Source organism: Dermacentor andersoni, chromosome 6 (genome assembly GCF_023375885.2).
Source record: "Dermacentor andersoni chromosome 6, qqDerAnde1_hic_scaffold, whole genome shotgun sequence".
Lineage (NCBI taxonomy): Eukaryota > Metazoa > Arthropoda > Arachnida > Ixodida > Ixodidae > Dermacentor > Dermacentor andersoni.
Window position 1 is genome coordinate 125,123,791 of NC_092819.1, and position 21,829 is coordinate 125,145,619.

The following is a 21,829-nucleotide window of genomic DNA, read 5'->3' on the forward strand; positions in this document are numbered from 1 at the left end:
TATCACAGGTTAGCAGAAAATCTTTTAGCGAAGCTTTGAAACGCTGAAATGTAGGTAGTATTTTAAGCGGAGCAGGAAAACGATTCGAAAGTATAATAGTAGCGAATGTAGACGTTTTTTTAACATAGTGCGAACTGATGGTAAAAGAAAATTATAATTAGAAGTGAACCTAGCAGGGTTTGTATTTCTAAGGGAGCTGCTTTGAATATATTGAAAGGTCAGCTGGGAATCAAGCAATTTATACAACATTATTGCTAAATCGTAATTGAATAATCTTTTTATGCATAAAATTTTGTACTGCTCAAGCAGGCCGAAAGCATTAGAGCACGGTGAACTGTGGGTGATGATACGGATTGCTCAATTTTGTGTATGCTGGACGGAAGACAAATAACATAGATATGCATTACCCCAAACGATTAATCCGTAGTTAATGTGTGAATGAATGAACGCAAAGTAGAGTGAAAGCAAAGCAGGAGGAGAAAAATAGTGTCCTGCCTTGATAAGCGCACAGATACCAAAAGCGCACTTCAGCTTGACATGATGATGTGCAGGTGAAACTTCAGATGGCTGTCTAGGATAATCCCTAGAAATGAAATGGTGTCGCTAATGGGAATAGAATGATTGCCTAAGGTTAATGAAGGAAGAATAATTAACGCTTTAGCGATGGCGGAAATTCACCAGATTTAAAGATCAGGTTAATTAGTACTAAGCTCAGGGGTTCGCATATGGCATCAGTGACTAGCTTTAGGTGGCGCACTGCAATGCCATCTAATCCTGGACTTCTGTTACGAAGATTACGCATAATAGAAAGCACTTCATGCGGCGTGACAGGATGAAGGAAAAATGAATGGCTCAGGCGTTCTATTTTAGGCTGAAAATTTGTTAGTTTGTTTCTCTCGGGTAATGCGAAATAATCAGAAAAAGCGTTTGCTATCTGAGCAGGCTGACAAAAAGTGAGATTGTCGCGTACAATTTTAGAGATAAATTTAGGCGGCTCATTGTTGAAAAAGTCATTCAGCAACTGCCATTGCTTTTTAGGGTTGTTTTTATTCTGCAAGAACGCTGTTTCATAGCAAAGCCTTTTGGCTTCTCTGAGAGTCCTGTTAAGAATGTTGCAGCATGTTTTGTACTGATTTATCAGAGAACAGTTAAATGGTTGTCTTTAGTCTTCTTATACAAATTATCTTTTTTGCGCAAACTCTTCAGCAGACAATCTGACATCCAAGGATTATTGGGGCAATTAAATCGATTTTTACATCGCACAGTTCGAGAGCAAGTACTGATAGCTTTAGTGAATAAATTGCAGAATAAATTAAGAGCTTCTATAGGGTCTTCAATAAAATTCAGATCTGACCAGTCAGTGGAGCTAATAGTAGAAATTAATTTATCGGTGTCGAGTACTGCAGTGAAGTAAGAGGTGACAATGTTGGCCAAACGTGTTTCGAAGATTGCAAAAATCGGAAAGTGATCAGTGAGGTCAGTGTTAACAACGCCCGCCAAAATGGGTGCGTCTAGGTTTGTTAAAAGATGATCAATTAGTGAATGAGAACCCTCACCAACGCATCTTGTAGGCGATGTAATGAGGGATTCAAGGCCGTAGCCACTGAAGCAGTCAGTGTAGGCTGTATACAAGCTAGAATTAACATCCAGCAAGTTGATGTTTACACCTCCCACAATCATTACACTCTTATTTTTCGATAGCAGTTTGTCAAGTACGTTATCAAGAGCATAGATGAAATCCGAAATGTTAGAACCTGGTGACCTATAAACACAACCGAGAACAAACCTTTTAGTGCTGCATGCCTCGATGGGCTCGTTAGCTTCCACCCATACCGTTTCGCAGCAATCGACGTGAAAGTTTAAATCATTTCGGCGAGTGTAACTGATGTGCGGAGAAACAAAGATGGGAGCCCCACCATGCCTACTGTTTAAACGATAACATGATATGCTGAAACTGGCTGCCTTGAGCGAGGAACGGCAGTTGAAGTTGCCAATTTCTTCGTTTGTAACATAGTACTGCAACATGGTGCACCAATGGTCGTGATTACTGATCGAGGATCAGCCTTCACAGCTAATTTGATGCAGTGTTTGATGAAGATGACTCACGCCAGTCACAGGAAAGGCACTGCATACCATCCCCAAACAAGCGGCCTGACGGAACGTCTAAACCGTACCCTGGCCGATATGCTGTCTATGTATGTTGATCTCGAACATACGAGATGGGACGCAATCTTGGCTTACGCCACTTTCGCCTATAATACGGCTGTACAGAAGACAACTCGGATCACTCCATTTCAACTGGTCTATAGCCGCACAGTAACAACCACACTGGATACTATGTTGGAAGTAAATAATAACAACAACAACCTGTGCAACGTCAATGACTTCCTACGAGCTGAAGAAGCCCGGCAGTTGGCATGGTTCCATGTACGCCAGCAACAACAAAGGGACGCAAGCTACTACAACTTGCACCGCAGAGAAGCCCAGTACCACCCAGGCACTAAAGTGTGGGTATCGACACCAGAGCATCGTCGTGGACTATGTGAAAAGCTTCTTCGCTGATACTTTGGACCTTATGAAGTTATTCGCTGAGTAGGTGACCTGAATTAAAAGTCATCCCTATTGAACAAAAGCGATCAAAGTGACACAACCATGCAGAGGTCGTACACGTAGTTCGCATGAAGCCTTACTGCAACAGGCAATGAAAACACATCTATAGATCAATTTGTTTTCACTAATGCCACAGTGAGCTCTCCACATGCCAGTTATGAGCACTCTCGTGAGGTACCCTTCCAAGCGCCTCATCGCTAAAGCCCCTAGGCATTACTCATAGCATTGCCATGAGAAGAACGCCAGCAATGCCTCGTGCATGGCGATACAGCGCATCTCCCGTGCACACGCACACGGCAGCGCCAGAGTCTCCCGTCCAATGAGAAGTCACGGCGTGGCTCCTGGCCTTCGGGTCGCGTGAAAAGTGTGTTCGGCATGGAGACACGGTTGACTGTTGAATAGGCTCCTGTTAACTCTTCCTGTAAATTGTGCGAATGCTTAGTATTGAGTTGCCGGGCACAAGCTCGCCCACAATAAACCAGCTTGTTTAGTGTGCTTCATTGAGGAGTACTACAATATGTCTGGAACAGATATGCAAGCAGACACCGTGCCTGGACATGTACGATCTGTCCCATACCATCTGAGCATGTGTATACTCGCGGACAAATTTCTGTGGCAATGAAGGGAAAGCTACGGACGCATGGGTGCAGCACGTGCATTACCGCGCCAAGTAGTCTGGCGGCATTTGACAGTGCTTTTGGTTGTTCGGAACAGACACTGAATCGAGGCAGCTATCACATGCGATGGTTTCACGTTTCCTCAGAAGCGGAAGGGAAAAGCCCCAAATAAATCTTTACACTCAGTGGTGTGTTCTGTCTTATTTAACTGTTGCTAATAAGGTATTTATGTTCTCTCTTCCCTAGCCTAAAGTAATGTGAGCTAAAACGCACACAAGTGGACTCTATTCACAAGTGCTCTCACTTGTGTGCACTTTGCCTCTGTAGCTTTCCCTTCATTGCCACAGGAAGTTGTCGCCGAGGGTATGTGTGTCGGCGCAAGCTTTCATGTGCCAACAAGCCTACGTTTGGTATGGCCTTAAAAGAAAACACAGGAATAGGAAAGGCGCTTGTATGTTTTCTTGTCGCAGACTTTCTGGGTTTCTTTTCTGCTTTTCTTCCTAGTGTGCTGGCATTCCCCTGTGTGATACTATCATGCACCAACTCTCCCAACAAGTCACTGTTAGGAAATGAAGCGAAAGAACAAGTACAGAGCTTCTGTGCATGTCTTACTGCACCATGTTTTCCGGCAGCATTTGAGATTGCGTCTGATTTCATGGAACAGACACTGAACCAGCGTAACTTCCACGTGCAACGGTTTCGCATTTGCCCAAACACAGAAGAATAAAGCAGAAAAATGAGTAAAACTTAGCATTTGGTGATCTATATGGTCCTATTTTGCTATTGTAAATAAAAACTCGGTGCCCTTCCACGCTGAGAAGGACGACGACCAGCGAAGCTGTGTATGTGGGCCCTCTAATGGCAAACTGCACCTCCGCTGCGAGTCGGCCCGGCATTTCGCTATCTTTAACGCCTGCTTCACTTCTGCCAAGGGTCGGCCCGGTATTGTACCATATTCAGGATTTTTTTCTACAGGTGGACATGACAGTGTGCAAAGTAGCCCTTAACAGCTTCACTGTAAAAAGTTATGTATTCTACAATACCAATTAAATTCAGACGTTTTAGGGTGCCTGGCAACTTCCTTCTTCAAAATTCCCTGACCTTTCCAGGTTTTTCACGACTGCCATAATAACTACATGGCTAAAAAAACATCAAAAAAGAGCAAGTGTATTTTCAGCACAAGTTTTCTCACAACTCCCCAAAAATGGGGGAATCCTGAAGGAACAAAACTTGCACTTAACACTGGCAGCAGGAGAAATATAAGTAAGACTTTCATTAATACTCTTTAGGTTAATTTTTCCATTAATTTGGCCCTAACCAAAGGTCCTGACCAGTGTTCAAACATTTTTATGGGCCCAACCTTTTGTCATTTCGGTCTTTAAATTAGCTTTTGACGGCTAATCCCAACTTGGTTGGTGAGCATGCAAGCCCTTAACTCCAACAGTGACACCAGTTATGACTCCAATAGCGGCACGTCACTTAGGGTACAGTGAACGAGTTAAAGACCCATAATCTCCCATCGAAAATGTCTATTTTCCTACACACATTCTTGTGGCACAAAGACCACAAGACTAGCTTTCTGTCTCTAAATTGTGACACTTGTTTGAGCGAAATGTGTTTAAAATAATGTGACCATTCTCACTTGCAATATCATACAGGCAGATGGCGCTGAGCGAGATTAAATGAAACCTTGCAGGGCATCCGAAATTTCAACCACCGTTGTGGTCAGGCTCTAGGGCATGCATAGTCATGCTGTAATAAAATCTGAATAGTAGTACAGCAAATGTAAAGAAAGACCACTCACCAAGTATAAATATGAATTTAAGAATGTCAGAAACCAGTGACCACAGCTCTGACAGCTAAGAACTTGCTCGTCAATCCCAAATGAAATATTCAGTAGTTTTTCATATCAGTGTGAAAGCTGTTGACAGTGTTTGTGTATGCTCCGTTACATACACCAGGCGCAACACTGTGGAAGCTAGAGATACTTCTTGCAGTGGCTGCATTCGCACTTAGAAATAGCTTGGTGTTTCTAGACCCGATTTTCGTGAAAATTTTCTTTATATAAGCTGTTTTGAATGAAGAAAAGAAAGAATTCACTCTTAGGAACAAACAAACCATGTACTTATACGGCTGATAACAAGTTGTTTTAAATGAATTTGCGTTTCGTTGTTTCTTTTCGTTAGCTGTAGCGGCAGCCTCACGTGCATGCGAGCAAACGCCTCCTGGCGCACAACAAAGCATAGACGGGAACACGCGGAGTGATAAATTTTGGTGACTGAACTTCTGTAGCTTCCACAGAGTTGCAGCTGATGTATGAAACGGGGTATAGAAGATGCACTGGCGACGATAAGAATAGCAAGGCGGTTCGGCACAGAAAAGACGATAACCCCACCCTCCCTTCTGATACTCTTCAAATTATGTAGAAGCAATAAGAATGCCATATAACTGATACTTTTCTTTTGCCTCTGGCACAATTTGAAGAAAATTGGCAGAAGGGCAAGCATGGATGTCTTTTCTGTGCCAAATGACCTCGCTAGTCTATGCAGTCAGGTTAACAATGGAGCTAGTATAGCCCAAGGCTGCACTAAGCAACTCTATCAGTTGTTTGTCAGTTGCAGTGAAAATGTAGCATACGCCATCCCAGAGTCTTGTAAAAAGTGTATGCAGGAAAAATGAGCCGTTGTCTCAACCTGCAGCGTAAGGACAATGTAACGACACAGACAAAGAGAACAATGACGTTTCACGCACCTCCGTTGTGAGCCCGCGGCGAAACCGCAACTGCAAAAGGGGTGTTACCACAGTCTGCGCGACGCGCTGAAGCTAGAAATCAGTTCTGTTTATCTCCCCAAGAAGGTAGCACACATTTCAAATGCTTCTTATAAGTCCTAAGAGGTGGCAGCACCTTTTTCAGCGCATTTAGCCTTCCCCTCTAGGGACTGCAGCTGCATGAAAGAGTTTGAAAAAAACTATGATTGTGAGCAGGAATCATGATAAAACTACATGCCAAATATTACAAGCTGAAGAAATCTTAGAGCTACAAGATACCTGTATCAGCAGCCCTTCACTTGTGCTTTTGGACAGAGAAGCTCAACTTCAGCGTTGTAATAATTAAATCAAATAAATCTCACCACATGCTGTAATAAATGATGATAGTCCAGAGATGTGATCGCATACCTTTGTGTTTTCGATGCTGTTCCGTCCTTGCTCTAGGGGTGTATGAATAGCGATTTTTGAGACTGAATCGAATACGAATCGAACTGTGCCAGAATCGAATCGAATGGAATATCGAATACTTTTCGAATCGTTTGTGAAAAAATTGAAGAGCCATTCCACTCCGTAAAGGTGATTGACCAGCAACGCTACTATTGTGGCATTCGTATAGTTTTGTCGGTGTGTAACTATACATACAATTATGTATATGTCATTTATGTGAAACACAAAGGGATATCAGGCGCACACTACGTCCCACACTACGTCATACATGCATAGAGCTACCGCTGACGGGCTTTTACCATGCCACTTTAAAGATGCAGGTCTTGTCGACGCAGATGCGACGAAGCACTGTTTAGACGCAGGCGGGCGTTAAACGGATCCTCGGCGTGAGCGATGATACGTGTTGACTGGGGCACAGTCCAAAGGAGTGCACGAAACAAAACAAGTTTGTTTTTAATTTGCTATTGGGCATACTTCCTAGTTAATTAGCTGAGTGAAACATGGAATGACTAGAGCTTTATTCTAGCGGACAAACATGGGGCTGTCTGTGTCCCTTCCATAGAAGCCCATGTATTGACAGCAGACAGGAATTCCAAGATATTTTGAACATCACTGTGAACTTGTAATTACGAAAAGTAAATGAAACTCGGCATAATGTTAGAGTCATTTTAGCGGCTAATTGCCATATTAATTTGTTCTGGGATAGCTTCGATAAAACAAGAGTTACAGCAGTTTTCTGTAACCATACTCCCTCCGTAGATGCCCATGTATTGACAGCAGACAGGAATTCTGTAACGTTTACAACTTCACTGTGAACTAACTATTTATGACAAGTAAATGAAACTTGGCATAATGATAGAGTGGCCTTAGTGGCCAATTTCAGTATGATTTTTTCCAAGACACCTAAATTAGATTGAGAGCTACAGAGCATTGGTAAGAAAGCTGGCTTTGCTGCAAGGCATTTTCTGTTTGTTGCCACAATTTTCCCAGAGAGTATCCATAGACAGCTTCGCTGTAATAATAAATAGCCATTAACACAAATAATATAAAATGATGTCCACATCCCACAGTGTTCTTAAAGTTAGCAAGTTTTGTCATTACATATTTCATTATGAAGGATTGTATATTAAAAAACACAAATGGGGGTAGCATTAGGAGCAAACAAGCCGTTTCAGACAGTGCAAATGATCCGTGTGCAGCCTATAAAGCAGGACTACGTTTGTGACCTAGCCTGCTCCACTATGCAGTTTCTCATGATGTATGTCTATACCATGCCCGCAGGGGTGAAAATTTACTGTACTTTTGCACCAATTTCTTTTATTTTGGCACAGCTGACGCTTCCAAATATTCGTAAAGTTTTCGAAAGATACCTTCATTAATGAATAGTGACTATTCGGTTCAAAGACCGAATCGAATAGTACACTATGTGATTCATTATACGAAAGCTTTGAATACGCACACACCCATACTTTGCTGACTATACCGATATTCTGTACCTATATACACGTCGGTTCTTCAACAGTAAAGCTCAGTTGTTAGTTCAGCGCTCGTGTTGCCTGTTTTACATTTCTTGCGTCCACTTCCTTCCTGCATTGCAGCCTTAGTATGTCGAAGCCACTAGCCTATTAAAACTAACTGCTCTGCAACAAACTAAGGCCTTCGGTTCATCGGTGTCTACCCTACAGGCAAGGTTCATCCCTGCCACTGTCAATATCCTTCACCGCAACAGACAAAATGATTCCCGTATTGCAAGCTCTGCGTATAAACAAGTGCATGTAGTGCGCTGAAAGATTACACTGTCTTGCAAGTGCGTGTAGGGGCCAAGCATGTGCTCCCATCGAGCCAGAAGCCACTGCTGCACATAATTTATGAATCAAGTACCTCAGTGCGGTGATCAACAACAAATTAATGTGCAGGAAAGCTGACTTGTAATGCTGCAAAGAGCCTCATAATTTTGTGGGGAACCTGCCTGCATGAATTTGGAACTTGGGCAGTTTAATCAGACATTTCCCATGACTTTAATGACTAAAAATGACGAATTCCCTCACAATACACCGACATTTCGAGGTCTTCAGGAATTCCCCGACTTTCCCAGGTTTCTAGACACCCTGGGTCTTGCATGCAGGAATCACAAAGTATGCCATAGATGGGGCCTACAAATCAATTTTGACCACTTGGGGTTTTTTAACGTATACCCAATGCATGGTACATGGAAATTTTTTCATTTTGCCCCATTGAAATGTGGCCGCTGCAGCCAGGATCATGGTCATGGCCAGGTCATAGGATCCCATAAGGTCATGGGATCCCATGATCTTATGCTTAGCGTTTACATATTCTCTTCTAGGGATTACACTAATGCGAATGAGCATGTGGGCATGTTTTTTGAGAAGTGCGCTTACTCTTGAACACTTTGCCCCTGTAGCTTTCCCCTCGTAGCTGCCGAACAACGTCCTCGAGTACAAGTTCAAACACCTCCACTGCAAACAATATTTGTTATAAGCATGCATGCCAATATTGGTGAAGGGAAATTTGAGAACTTTGTATTTACTTGGCTATATCTGATAATCTGTTATGTGTCTATGCACTGAGGTTCGAGTGCAGAGTAGAAAGGCGGATGAATCCGAGGCAGAGAGTTCTAAATGACAGCTGAAAGACTGCTAGCATATAGAGGGAGAAAATTCACAGAATGAAAATCACGGTACCTCTTTTTTTTTAAGGTCAACAACATGGTCTAGGATTTAAAATGGTTGTTCAGCACTTTTGGAAGAATCGCAGAAACACAGAATAAGAGGAATGTGACACGAAGGCTCAAGCTGATTCAGAAGACTGTGGGTGGCCCATCTACGTATATGCTATTCCGCTAGCATGGCTTTCAACCGCACAGACGACAGCACCGCTGTTGTGATGCGCCGAGTAGATTGCGGATATCACCACTAAGCAAACAAGTGCCCTGCACTCTGCAACCCAACACACTTGACCTGGGTGCAACCTAATAAATTATGCAGGACTGCTCTTTAATACTGAAGTTGCCTAGCTGTGCTGACTAATGTGGTAGGCTAGAAGAACAGATATAATCATGCAGATGATTTAGTGCTGCAGAAGGCAGAAGCACCATAACATGCATATTAAGCTAATCATTTTTTCAGTGCTGCATTAATCACTGGATTCACCAATTTCACCCTAGAGGCAAAAAAATAAATAAATAAAGAACGAAAAAAAAAAGACAGCAAAAGCCGGCAGATCCCATGCCCTGTGGGAATCGATGTTGTGTGAAGCTGTGTGCGGGGAGCCTACCAAGTTAATGAAACGACCTCGAGAACCCAAAGATGTAGCCAGCTGTTTCATGACGTACATGACACGCATGTCATGACCTATCATTTATGTTTGTCATACACTTTTGTCATACTATGCCAATTTCGGTACATACCAAGTTATTGAAACGACCACGAGAGTACTAAGATGTAGGCGGCTGGCTGGCTGGCTGGCTAGTTTAGTATAGTACACTATTAGACTCACAACGAACTATAGCCTGCAATAACCTAGCTATCACTTACGTTTGTCATATACTCTTGTCATGCTATGCTAAATTTGGTAGATACCAAGTTATCAAAACGACCATGAGAGCCCCAAGACGTAGTCGGCTGGCTGGCTGGATGGCTGGCTGGCTGGCTGGCTGGCTGGCTGGCTGGCTAGCCAGCCTGCTTTTCATGTGTTCATGCTTCAAAATATAGACGAGTCTTGTTAAGAGGCTCTGCGGTCATGCTCTAGGTGAATGACTTTTGGGGACGTCGCTTTCAACACGCATTTACTGCGTAAGCCTGCGGGCAGGATGCCCACGTCGCTTCAATGGGGTGCTGCACTAGAAGCTACGTCATGCAAATGGGACGGCCTTGCTAGAATGATCAACCAAGAGAATGGCCATGGCATGTTCAACTCTCTATGCTAACTATCCTTTAACAAACAGACATTGCTGCCAACCTGTGGACATTAAAATGTTTTAAATCCTGCAAAGTGGCAAGGAAGGGTGAAGGGAGAAGGATAGAACACATTTCTTAAAAGTCTGCCCTCAGCGAACCATTTGTGGGATGCACTTTATTAAACTGATCATTTACTTTTAGATGCAGTGCACAAAGTAAGTGGTAAAGTATTCAGTAAACTAGCAATAGCAGAGACCGACAAACAACACACTGTTTTTCAAATGCAGCAATTTTTCCAGTGACTCTGCCGTTGCCGATTTCGCCTGCTTCGAGAACTTGTCTGAATGAACTTGTTCAAATCAAGCAGCCCTCTCTTACACGGTGTCTTGCGCTGCCAGAGAAGAGCGGTGCTGGTATCATCACAATCGCTTTGTTATGCACATTTTTCTTCGTCGCAATCTTGCCTACTCCATCCTTCAACAGCTTAAAAAGTTCTCACGAACAGTGTCTTTTTTTCATAAAACTTCATATGACAATCATAAGGTATTAGGATCGGAATTTATTATTAAAAGGTTGGTCATATTGCAGTTACATAGCATGCAGAAGGAGATACCACAGTCAAAGACTGTACAGTAGAACCCCGCTGTTACGTTCCTCACTGCTGCGTTTTCCCGGCTGCTACGTCGTTTTCATCCGGTCCCGGCATAGCTTCCATAGGATCCAATGTATAAGGAACCCCGCTGTTATGTTGTAGCTGTGAAAACGTTCCCGCATGATACGTCGCAACTTAGCACCCCGAACCCGCCTGGGCTAAAGTAGACAACGCGCTCCAACCGCCATTTTGGCTTTTGACAAGTTTTGGCTGGGCTTGGCCGGGCTTGGCTATGGAACTGGCTGTAAGAAGCCGCACGCCAGTTCGAGAGGCCGCATGAGGCCGCCACTAAGTGGCCATTCGTGAAAAATGATCTTACTATCATCACTGTGATTACGGTCACCGCATGGTTGTTGGACGGGTCGACTCACGGAGGAAGGAAACTCAGGAGAGGCCCTGACGTCACTCTTTGTGAAGCTAAAGTGAAACTGGAAGTTGGCGTTGCTCATGGCGTTGCTCCGCCTATCGGGCCTGCTCTCCTCTCTTGTTTACGTTTCTCCCACGCCGCGCTGCGCGCAACCGGGCTGCTCGGACGCGCGCGCTTCGCAGTAATACTAAACAGTCGTTAGCACGTTAGCATGATTACGCCAAAGAGGGCAAAATTTCCCGCGGATATTCGTTCGTTCGTCCGTTGCCATTGCCGTGGCGCGGTGACGACAAGAAGCACGAGCCGCATGATGCCGGGGAGTTGCCAAATCCTAGCTTTGGAGAAGCCGTCGCGGCTCTGGACCTCCTCCGCAGGTACGTCGCACCTCACAGCGACGCTGACAGCAATGCGGCCTTCCAGGGTATTGAGAAACGTGTGGCGATTTCTAGCGAGCGAAAGAAACGGCAAGCCACCATTCTAGACTTTTTTAAGTCCTAAGCGCACTCTGTGGAAATAACTTGTCTATAGTTGAAGCTGCAATTTTTTAATTCATTTTCGGAGCTTTCCTCACTGTTGCGTTTTCCCGGCTGTTACGTTTTTTTTCCCCGGTCCGGTGAAAAACGTATGAACGGGGTTCCACTGTATCGGGGCCTCCCGTACAAGAACAAGGAAGATTAACTCAACGCAACAATCGCACACTGCAAGGTAGTACAGAGACAAAAAGAAAAGAATGTTAACTGAACAAATGACAGAATTTGTAAACTTCACACGAAAAGTTTGGGGGCATGGGCAAGTACAAAAAAAAGATGATCAATGGCAAACCTGGGTGTGGAGTCCGAGATCGACGCAGGCCTGCTTCTTGATCATGTCGTAGCGGTCCTTGCGGTTGTTGGGCAGCACCACGATGGCCAGCTGGAGGTTCCCGCCGCTCCCGACCTCGTGCAGGGCGCGCACGTAGTTGCCCGCTCGGTCGTCGTCCAGCTGCAGCATCTGCGGCTGGCCCAAACCCAGTCCCATCGGCGGGCTCACGCTCAGCAAGGTGCGCACAAACTCGGTGGTGTCGGTCTCCACCCGCCGGGGGCACACCACCAGCCACGACTCGATGTTGACCGCCACGTGCAGGCGCTGGTCACGCGTCTCACGCGAGAAATCGGCCGTCTGCGAGTTGTAGCCGTGACTGCGGTCGCCCTGCCTCACACGCTCGACTGGCAGCACGCGGCCCTTAACAGTGACCAGTGCGTCGTCGAACTTGAGGCCCCACTCGTCCATCTCCCGGCGGATCGCCTCATCGCCGTTGATGCGGCCGATGAACTCGAGCAGGTTGCGGATGCGCTTTGATGGCTCGACGCGCGTGTGCTGGGCCAAGTCACGCATCACGGACACGTTGGCCCGCATCTGTGAAGGAGGGGGGAGAGATAATGGTGAGTGAGAAGTACTTCACTGCTTCACTAGGTAGTATAGTCATGAGGAAACTGACACGGTAGGCAGAGCTTAGCAGTCAGCTTCCGTAAATTCAGCCTTGATGGGATTGTCGAAATTGATTTATTTATCCGGCAGGTCGAACTAAACAAGGTGAAAAAAAAAAAAATTCAAAAACACACCACCGATTCATTTGGTAGTATTTGCCCGATACGAACACGCCCTAAATCAAGCGTACACCTTCTTCTTGTGTGTAAGAAGCACAAAACCAACATAGAAATAAAATTGAAGTAGAAATGTAACACGCAGTTGATGGTCTAGCAAAAAAGAAATTGGCAAGGGTTCATCTGTTGCACCATGGCAGCCGGTTTCCCAAGATAAGCATTGTCCCCTTTCTTTCTTTTTTTAAATTTTGCTTTTCTGCAATACACTTGTGTTAGGCAGCAATGCATACAAACACTTCGAAGGCTGTTATAGTTTCATGTTCGACTGCACCACACAGGCAGCTCGGGCCCAATTTTCTCAAAAAAGAAAAGAAAACAAAAAACAAAAACAACAACAGGCACGTTAGAATCAGGTAAGTGCCGTAATCACACATGGCCAGCTGCACTTATTGCTTCAAAAACTTAGTAGGACAGGCCGAAAATAAGCGTTTCCAACAGGAGACAACGTGTCTCCAGACACTTTCACCGTCCCCAAGCTCCTCCGAGACAGACGTTGCCGCAAAGAAGTCACTATCGGGGTCACCATAAGGGTCAAGTACGAATTATATGATGAAGGTCAATTCTAGGAACGAAATAACGGAAGTTTGGGGCCACAGAAATGCATGAGCGCTGCCTGGGACCTTCAGTCAGGATCTAATTGACTGAAAAATTGAATTAACGGAGTCAATTTATCAGAAGCCTACTGTACCTGATCACCTCATGATCAGTCCCTGTGTGACCAAAGGTATAACTTTTTTTTTTTTATTAAGGTGTGGAAGTTACTAAGTTGGTCTCTGCACCATGTATTCTGAGCCCTCTAAAATCTCTTGAACTGTTTAACAATGGATATTACAGTATTCCCAACTCTCACTTGAAGAGCTTGACAGTGTTACACAACCAGAAAAGTGGCTCTGCAATGCAGATAAAATCTGCACAGTATTTTATATATATGTGTGTGTGTGTGTGTCAGCCAGTCACGAGATGGCGCCATGTATCCTTTGGTGCACCGTCGCCGTTTCACCTTTTCAAAGCCACTCTTGTTTTCTCCCTCTCGTTTTTTTTTTATTTGTGCTATTAAACAAAATGGCAGCTTGACAGTTGTGCGTCGTTTCGTTGGCTTCGTGCCAAATCTACTCAATCTGCGACCCCAAAAGATCTGGTCACCTTGCGTGCTCAACAAAGCCAACAGACTATGGGCCCAGGACAACGCATCGACCACTTTTTGAAAGAAATGAGACAGATTGCCTCGGTTGAGTGATGAAAAAGTGCGACCATGTTGAAGCAGAAAACGTCAAGCTACACCGCCTTCACTATGTCGTGCTGATGTCTTGAGAAGTTTAGACAGTTGTGAGTATCGTGAAACTGTCGGGAAGAAGTGACTGACAAGCAGTGTGTGCCCGTAAATAAAAGTGACAAGTGCGCATTTTTTTCGTAGGACGGACGGACTGTCACGCGGCACCGGCGTTGCTGCAGGCTCCATGTTGGGTGTGTACGGAAGACGCTTAGACACGTCTGGCGTGAGTACGGCAAAACTGCCAGGAAGAGGTTACTAACAAAATCTTTTCGAGTACACTAATTGAGAAACAGCTCCGAAAAAGAAGTGCGTTGTTTCTCTTGCATTGGAGGATCAGCGAACATGTCGGCATTAGACGAGTTAAGAATGCCGAAGTTATCATCAGATAACTATCACACATGGTTGATAAGGGCAAGAGCAGCTCTCGTACAGATGGGATGCCCTTTCTGTTCCTTATCGTCGAGGACAACTACCTGGATGACATCGGGACTTGGAGAACTGCAAAAGAAGCCTGGAATACGCTGCAGGAAAGGCACTGAAAATTTGGACTCTTGCATATACTCCAGCTGATGCGCGACTTTTTCAACGTAAAAATGAAGAGAGACGAGTCAATGTAAGATTAAGGAAGATTGATGGTGCTGCTTAGGAAGTTGTCAAATGCAGGCTATGCAGTTACAGACAGCGAGGTTGCATTAGTGGTGCTAATGGGGCTTTCTGACACATTCGAACCACTCATTCTGAATTTGGAGCAAGACTAGCAAAACCTCACGACCAAAGCAGGGAAGACATGGCTGCTGATCGAAGAAAATAGAAAGCTGCGCATTGACGAAGATCGGTTAAGCGAAGAGAGTCAGACAAGGGCCCTGATCATTAAAGCTCGATCAAAGGCTGAAAGCAAGCAACCCAATGAGGCGACACATCATCGACTCACTGTCAAGAAGGACGGAAGTTTCGTCAATGCACATCAAGTATGCAAAAGAAGAAGGTGCGATGCTTTGCTTGTGGCAAAATTGGTCATATAGCCAGAGAGCATGATCAGTTTCAAGATGAAGGGGATGACCAGAAGAAGAGAAACTCGTCACAGGCAAAGATTGCAGCATAGATGCCTTTACGTGCTAAAATGTGATAACAGCGCTTTCTCATGTGTGGCATCTTGATAGCGGTGTCGCAGATCACATGACATCACACAAGGCGAAGGTTACCGACTTCAAGCCATGCGAGTCAGGAGTAGAAACTGCAAACAAAGAATCCATGAGTGTCATGGGGAAAGGAAGAGTTCAGATTCAACTATCTGAAGAGTGCGGTGGGTATTTCATCACGCTAGAAGATGTCCTTTATGTAGCCAACTTGAATGGCAACCTAATATCAGTCAGAAGAATTGAATAGCGAGGTTTGCATGTGACGTTCGCCTGGGACAAAGCCGATGTAACAAAGGACACCGGTGAGCTGATCTTTGCGGCAACTCGAAAAGGAAGACTGTACTCTGTAAAAGAAGAAATAATGTCGATGAAGATGGCAAAGACAAAAGGCACAGCTTTGTGGCACAGGCGACTAGGCCACCAGGATGCTGTTCGACGCCTCTGTGAAGCTAGTGAAGACCCTGTGAAGGACAAATGTCACACGTGTTGTCTGGGAAAGCTAAGGCGAAGCAGTTCCCCAAAGGGGGAGGCAACACAGGCTAAGATTCCACTGGAGCTGGTGCATTCAGATGTGATTGAAAATATCACACCGATGACCAAAGGGGGCTCCAGTTACTTTGTAGCCTTCATAGACGACTACTCAAGATATACTGTGGCGTACCGCATGAAAGCGAAAGGCGAAGTGCTTCAGAAGTTTCACTAGTACAGACGCATGGCAGAAAATCTGCACAACACGAAGGTGAAGTCCTTGCTAGTGACAATGGAGGAGAGTATACACAAACAAAGAGTTCAACGAGTACCTGGCCAAGCATGGCATAAGGTACCAGCTGACCATTCCTGGCACGCCTGAGCACAATGGAGTCGCAGAGAGAATGAACCAAACATTGCTTGACATGACGAGGTGCCTTCTCATCGAATCAGGTGTCACCAAAAGGCTCTGGGCTGACGCCGTTGTCACTGCAAGTCACATCAGAAACAAGTGCCCATCGAAGGCGGTTGTACGGGAGTCACCAGAAGCTCTGTGGACAGGGGCAGTAGTGAAACTGGACCACCTAAGGGTGTTTGGGTGCCGAGCATGGAGTGTGCGAAACAGAAGTTGCAAGGGGAGTAATTTGGACCCGAAAGTAGAAGAGTGCATAATGGTCGGCTACGCAGAAGGAGTGAAGGGGTACAAGCTGTGTAACCAGAATGAAGATCGCTTCTTTGTAAGTCAGGACATTACCTTTGAAGAAGAGTCCTTTCCATGCAAGCTTACCCAAGTTGCATGTAGCAAGACTGAAGCACATAGCAACACTTATTGCACAATCACGTTACAAGCTGAAGACAGCTTGAGCGAGCCACATGATGTTGGTAGTTCAGATCGCAATGACACTGATTACAACTATGCTGATGTAGTTCGCTCATCAGCTGATGAAGACGAGGCAACTACACAGGAAAAAGGAGCTACCCAGTGACTGTCCAGCATGACAGATTGTGGTACACAGGCACTAAGGCAGTCGGAAAGACTAGCAAACAAGAAACCACATCAAACAGAATGTCACGGCTGCTACGTAGCCAGGCAAAACAGCCAAAGAGATCCAGAAACTCTACACGAAGCCTTATCTGCACCTGACAAGGAGGAATGGAAAAACAGCTATACAGAGTGAACTGGACAGCCTCGAAGCTTCCAATACACAGGAGCTAGTGCCACGACCAAAAGACAGACAAGTCATAAAATGCAACGGGGTATTCCGCAAGAAGTACGATGAAAATGGTGACCTAGAGCGATATAAGGCACGGTTGGTTGCATGCGGACACTCACAAGTGAGAGGTGCCGATTACAGGGAAACCTTCTCTCCTGTAGTGAAGCTGAAGTCCGTCAGCACACTGCTGGCCATAGCGGTTGAGAGGAATTGGAAGATCCACCAGATGGACATCACGGCAGCATACTTAAATGGTATTCTGAAGGAGACCGTCTACATGGAACAACCGCAGCCTTTAAGTGACAGTAAGAAGGACGAAGTCTGCCTTCTTAAGAAGAGCCTTTACGGGCTACGACAGTCTGGAAAGGAGTGGAATCTTGCTTTGGACCAAATGCTCAAGTCAGAAGTGATGACAAGATCAAAAGTAGAACCCTGTGTTTATGTCAGCAAGAAGAACCTCATCGTAGGTGTGTATGTTGATGACTTGCTGATCATCGCAGAAGATGAGAAACAGATTGCCGACTTCAAGAGCCACTTGGGTCTAGAATTTGATGCAAGGGGCTTGGGTGAAGCTAGCCACATTCTTTCCATATAAATGAAGAAAGAAAAAGATGGAAAACTAACACTGGACCAGACGGCCTATGCTGACATACTGGAGACGTTTGGCATGTCAGATGTAAAGGCAGCATCATCTCTTTTGGATCCTAGAAGCAAGTACCGAAGAGGAGACAACAATAACCCATCAAGTGAGGACCTGCCCCACAAGTACAGACAAGAAATTGGTGCGTTGCTTTACCTCGTCGGAGGCACGAGGCCGGACTTGGCTTTTGAGACTACTTATATGAGCCAGTTCAATGAACATCCCACAGAAGAACATTGGAATGGCACAAGGCACATTCTTCGCTATGTGAACCAGACAAAGAATAATCCACTAGTCTACCAGAGAACTAGGAAGTTCATACAGGCCATTTGCGATGCAGGCTGGGCTAGTGAAAAGGCTAACAGGAAGTCATTCAGTGGGTATATGTTCACGCTAGCTGGTGCTACGTTTTGCTGGAGTAGTAAGAAGTAGCAAAGCACTGCATCGTCGTCAGTTGAAGCGGAATATGTAGCAATGTGTCACACTACAAAAGAAGTAATGTGGCTCCAAAATTTCATGAAGGAAATTAACGCGCACGAATTCATTCACGAACCAAAGTTTTTAATGGCTGACAACCAGGGTGCAATTGCGCTTGCGAAAAGCCAAGTTACTTCAGATAGAAGCAAACACATTGACCTCAAGTATTATTTCCAAAGAGAAAAGGCCGAAGAGGGAAAGTTACAACTCCAGTACGTCGAATCGTCAAACTTAGAGCTTTAGTAGGCGTACTAAAGCTCCCATCGTTGTCTTTGTCATCACCATAGAAGAGACTCGGCAATATATTGGTGTTGACACAACAGATGGGACATGTGTGCAACCTTGGTCACAGTACTGCAAGTCATAGCTTGAAGATAGGCACATTTCTGGATGTGACAAGGTCATTCATTTTTAAGGCCAGAAAACATCTCCTACTGTTTAACTGTGACCTGTGGCAACGTGCATAAGAGTAATCCCACGCCATCTGGAAGGCTGACCTTGCCCAACCGGTGCAGGCTATCATGAATGACAACATTGGATAGTCAATGATGGCTGTTGCCAAGTGGTGCCAGGTAGCAGAACCAGTACGGTGTCTATCTTTGTGCGCACGAGGCCAATTACTAGGTCACTAAAGTCGTACACGGATTTTTGTAGTATGTAAATACAGATACCCACATGGCATCATTCCTTTGCCATTTGTCAGCTATCATGCCATAGTATGCTGATGTCTGAACGAAATAACGTTATTTCAACTGAGATAACAGTGCGCTGTCCAAAAGTCAACACGCTAGAGTTGTCACCGTTTTCCCAAATACCTCAAGCACCAAGCAAACTTTTTTCCCAGAAACACGCTGGTCATCCCACATGGGTTTGCATCATTGTACTTGACTGCATGGCATATTTAATACATGCCGGCTACGGTTGCATTCAGTATTATTCTGCACATGGTTCACATTATAATTGCGTATATTACTGCAGCCCCCGAGCATATGATTTAAAGAGGCTATGGACCTACACAGTGAGCAGGGCGAGTCTATCAAGTGAAAGTAAAAGTGTGTGTATATTTGTGGGTTGGGAAAGGTGTGTTTGGAGCCAGTGCCAGGTGACTTCTCGTCTCTCGGTGAGCTTGGGATGTGGTGGGGGTTCTGTCTGCCTTGGGAGATGGTAGCGTTGTGCTATGTCGTGGTATGCGGTCAGTGGCTCACTGACCAGGTCCCCTGGGTCAGAGGCGGGACCCACCGCTTGGTTGACAAATCCATGAGCACATTGGTGGGCCACTTCATTCCCTGGGTTCCCTGCATATCTGCGAAGTATTAGTACCCCTGACTTACTCTGTGAGCACTTAAGCCCACGTCAGCCACGTACTGGACGACCGTGTTGGCTGCCTTCCGAAGGGCCTCTGACTTGTCCATCGGATCCCATGGTCACCCATAGTGTAATGTCGTTGGTATAGAGAGTGTGTTGCAGGCTTTGGGTGGTAGCGACTTCACTGCAAGGTTAAATAAGAAAGGCGACAGAACGGCTCCCTGAGGAGTGCCACAAACTTCAAGGCTGATCGGTTCAGAGAGTAGGTCACCCACTGAGAGTTCGACGATATGGTTGGATAGAAAGGCACATACGTAATTGTATGTGTGTTCTCCCAATTGCAACTCAACCAAGCTGTTTACTATGGAAGTGTGCTTCGTGTTATCAAAGGCTTTGTGAAGGTCTAGGCCGAGCAAGGCTTTGGTACAGTAAAGCTTCGTTAAACCGTACCTGCTTAAACAGTAGTTTTGTTTTAAAAGTAGTAAAGACAAATCCCCGACTCAACGGCCACTGAACATAATGTGTTTTGCATCCGCATAAACCATAACAGCTTATTGTGTACGTATCGGCTACCACATAGTGTTTCCACTTTTCATCGCGCAAACACAGTGGTGCGTCGTCTCCATTGGGCAGCTTGGCAGAACAACAAGCCTCAGTGATCAGAACAATGGCCTTCAAGCGCCCTGTGCATTTGGACGTGAAGCCACATCAACATCAACATGATTTTGGCGCCGTGCCAGAGAGCATTGTGCGTCATGCGAGCAAGGACTCACGTCATGCCGAAGCTCGGATAAAAAAAGACGCCGGGCACTCAGCATCCAAAAAAAAAAAAAAAAAAAGAGACATTGTTTGTTCTATTGAACGTGACACGAAGAAGTCGGCGCTGGCATGCAACAGGGGTCTACTGTTGACTACGGTGTGTGCCATTTGGAGCACGAAGAAGTTGTTCGGCAGCGCTGCTGCGACCGCGAAGAGATGCCATGTCGGCTACGAGGTTTGACTTTTCACCATCGTTGCCCCTGTTGTTGCCGAAGTGCCACCTAGCGACAGTGATGACGACAACACAGAAAGTGAAAGCACCGGCGATTCAGGCCCGACAATGGCAGAAGCTTCACGTTACGTCAGCCTCATGAATGCAATCGTCGCGACGTGAACAGCACCCCGCAATGAAAAAGGCGCCCCGCGACTTCTGCAACGCTACCACGCCCGTGCACGGAGAGTATGCAACGCAACGAGGAATCTGCCATGCGATTGTTTGCCGAGAAGAGGGGGCAGGCTGAAAAGCTGGCTCGCAGCTTCAGTAAGTTCGAGGCCGCTGTCGTCGCTGCTAGGCCGCCGCGGCATCAAAAAAAACTACTGTAAAAACCCACATATAACACGAGGTTTTTTCCTACTATTTTCACTTCATACTATATGTGGATCCAAACAAAAATTTTAGTCAGAAATTTGGGCTAGAAGTTTTGGTTTCGCTATTGCTGCGTAGCTACGGCTTGGCTTCCTTTTTGCTGCGTGGCTACGGCTTGGTTTTGTTATTGCTGCGTGACTACAGCATCATTTCTTTATTGTTGAGTGTGCACCTTGGCAGCACACGTGCAAACCACGCTTTGAGAAGAACATCTTTTTTATTCTGCATTGAAGGACCAAGATGTCCGGACCACGAAAACAGTTCTCGGCTGCTTTCAAGAGAAAGGTTATTTTAGCCACACAGGACATCGGCAACAGTGCTGCCGGGAGGCAGTTTGGCGTCAATGAGGGAAGCATTCGCAGTTGTGGTCGACAGAAGGAAGTCCTTTTTGCGTGCAGCAGAACGCAAAGAAGCTTTCCCGGCTCGAAGAGTGGGACATTCCCGGAAGTTGAACTCATCCTGACGGAGTTCCTACGCCAACAGCGAGCCGCACATCTAGCTGTGAGCGTGGAGCTTATGCAGGCAAAAGCTAAGGAGCTTGCAAGAGGAAAAGGGCTACCGAGCTCCGCCTTCAAAGCGAGCAAGCACTGGATTTATCACTACATGTGCCGTGCTGGTTTTTCCTTACGCCGCCAAACTTCTGATTTCGCAAAAGCTGCCCGAATCATTCGAAGAACTGCTTGTGGCTTTCCAGCGCCACATTATTTCGCTGCGCAAGTCCAAGAAATTCCAGCTAGGGCAAACCGGCAATGCTGACCAAACGCCGGTTTATCCGGACATGCCATCGCCCCTCACCGTGAATGAGAAGGGCTCTAAACAAGTTTACGTCTGGTCCACTGGCAACAAGAAAACGTGAGTTACCGTCACGCCGTCGTGCATGGCAGAC

At 45.6% G+C, this 21,829-nt stretch overlaps 1 protein-coding gene across 1 annotated transcript in view; it reads right to left on the reverse strand.

The window, feature by feature from the left end:
- Positions 1 to 21,829, reverse strand: part of LOC126523526 (piwi-like protein 1) — a 70,776-nt gene that overhangs the window by 12,135 nt on the left and 36,812 nt on the right. The window contains exon 5 of the mRNA XM_050172128.3: positions 12,202 to 12,774. Coding sequence (XP_050028085.3) covers positions 12,202 to 12,774 — 573 coding nt within the window. The remainder of the gene's footprint in view (positions 1 to 12,201; positions 12,775 to 21,829) is intronic.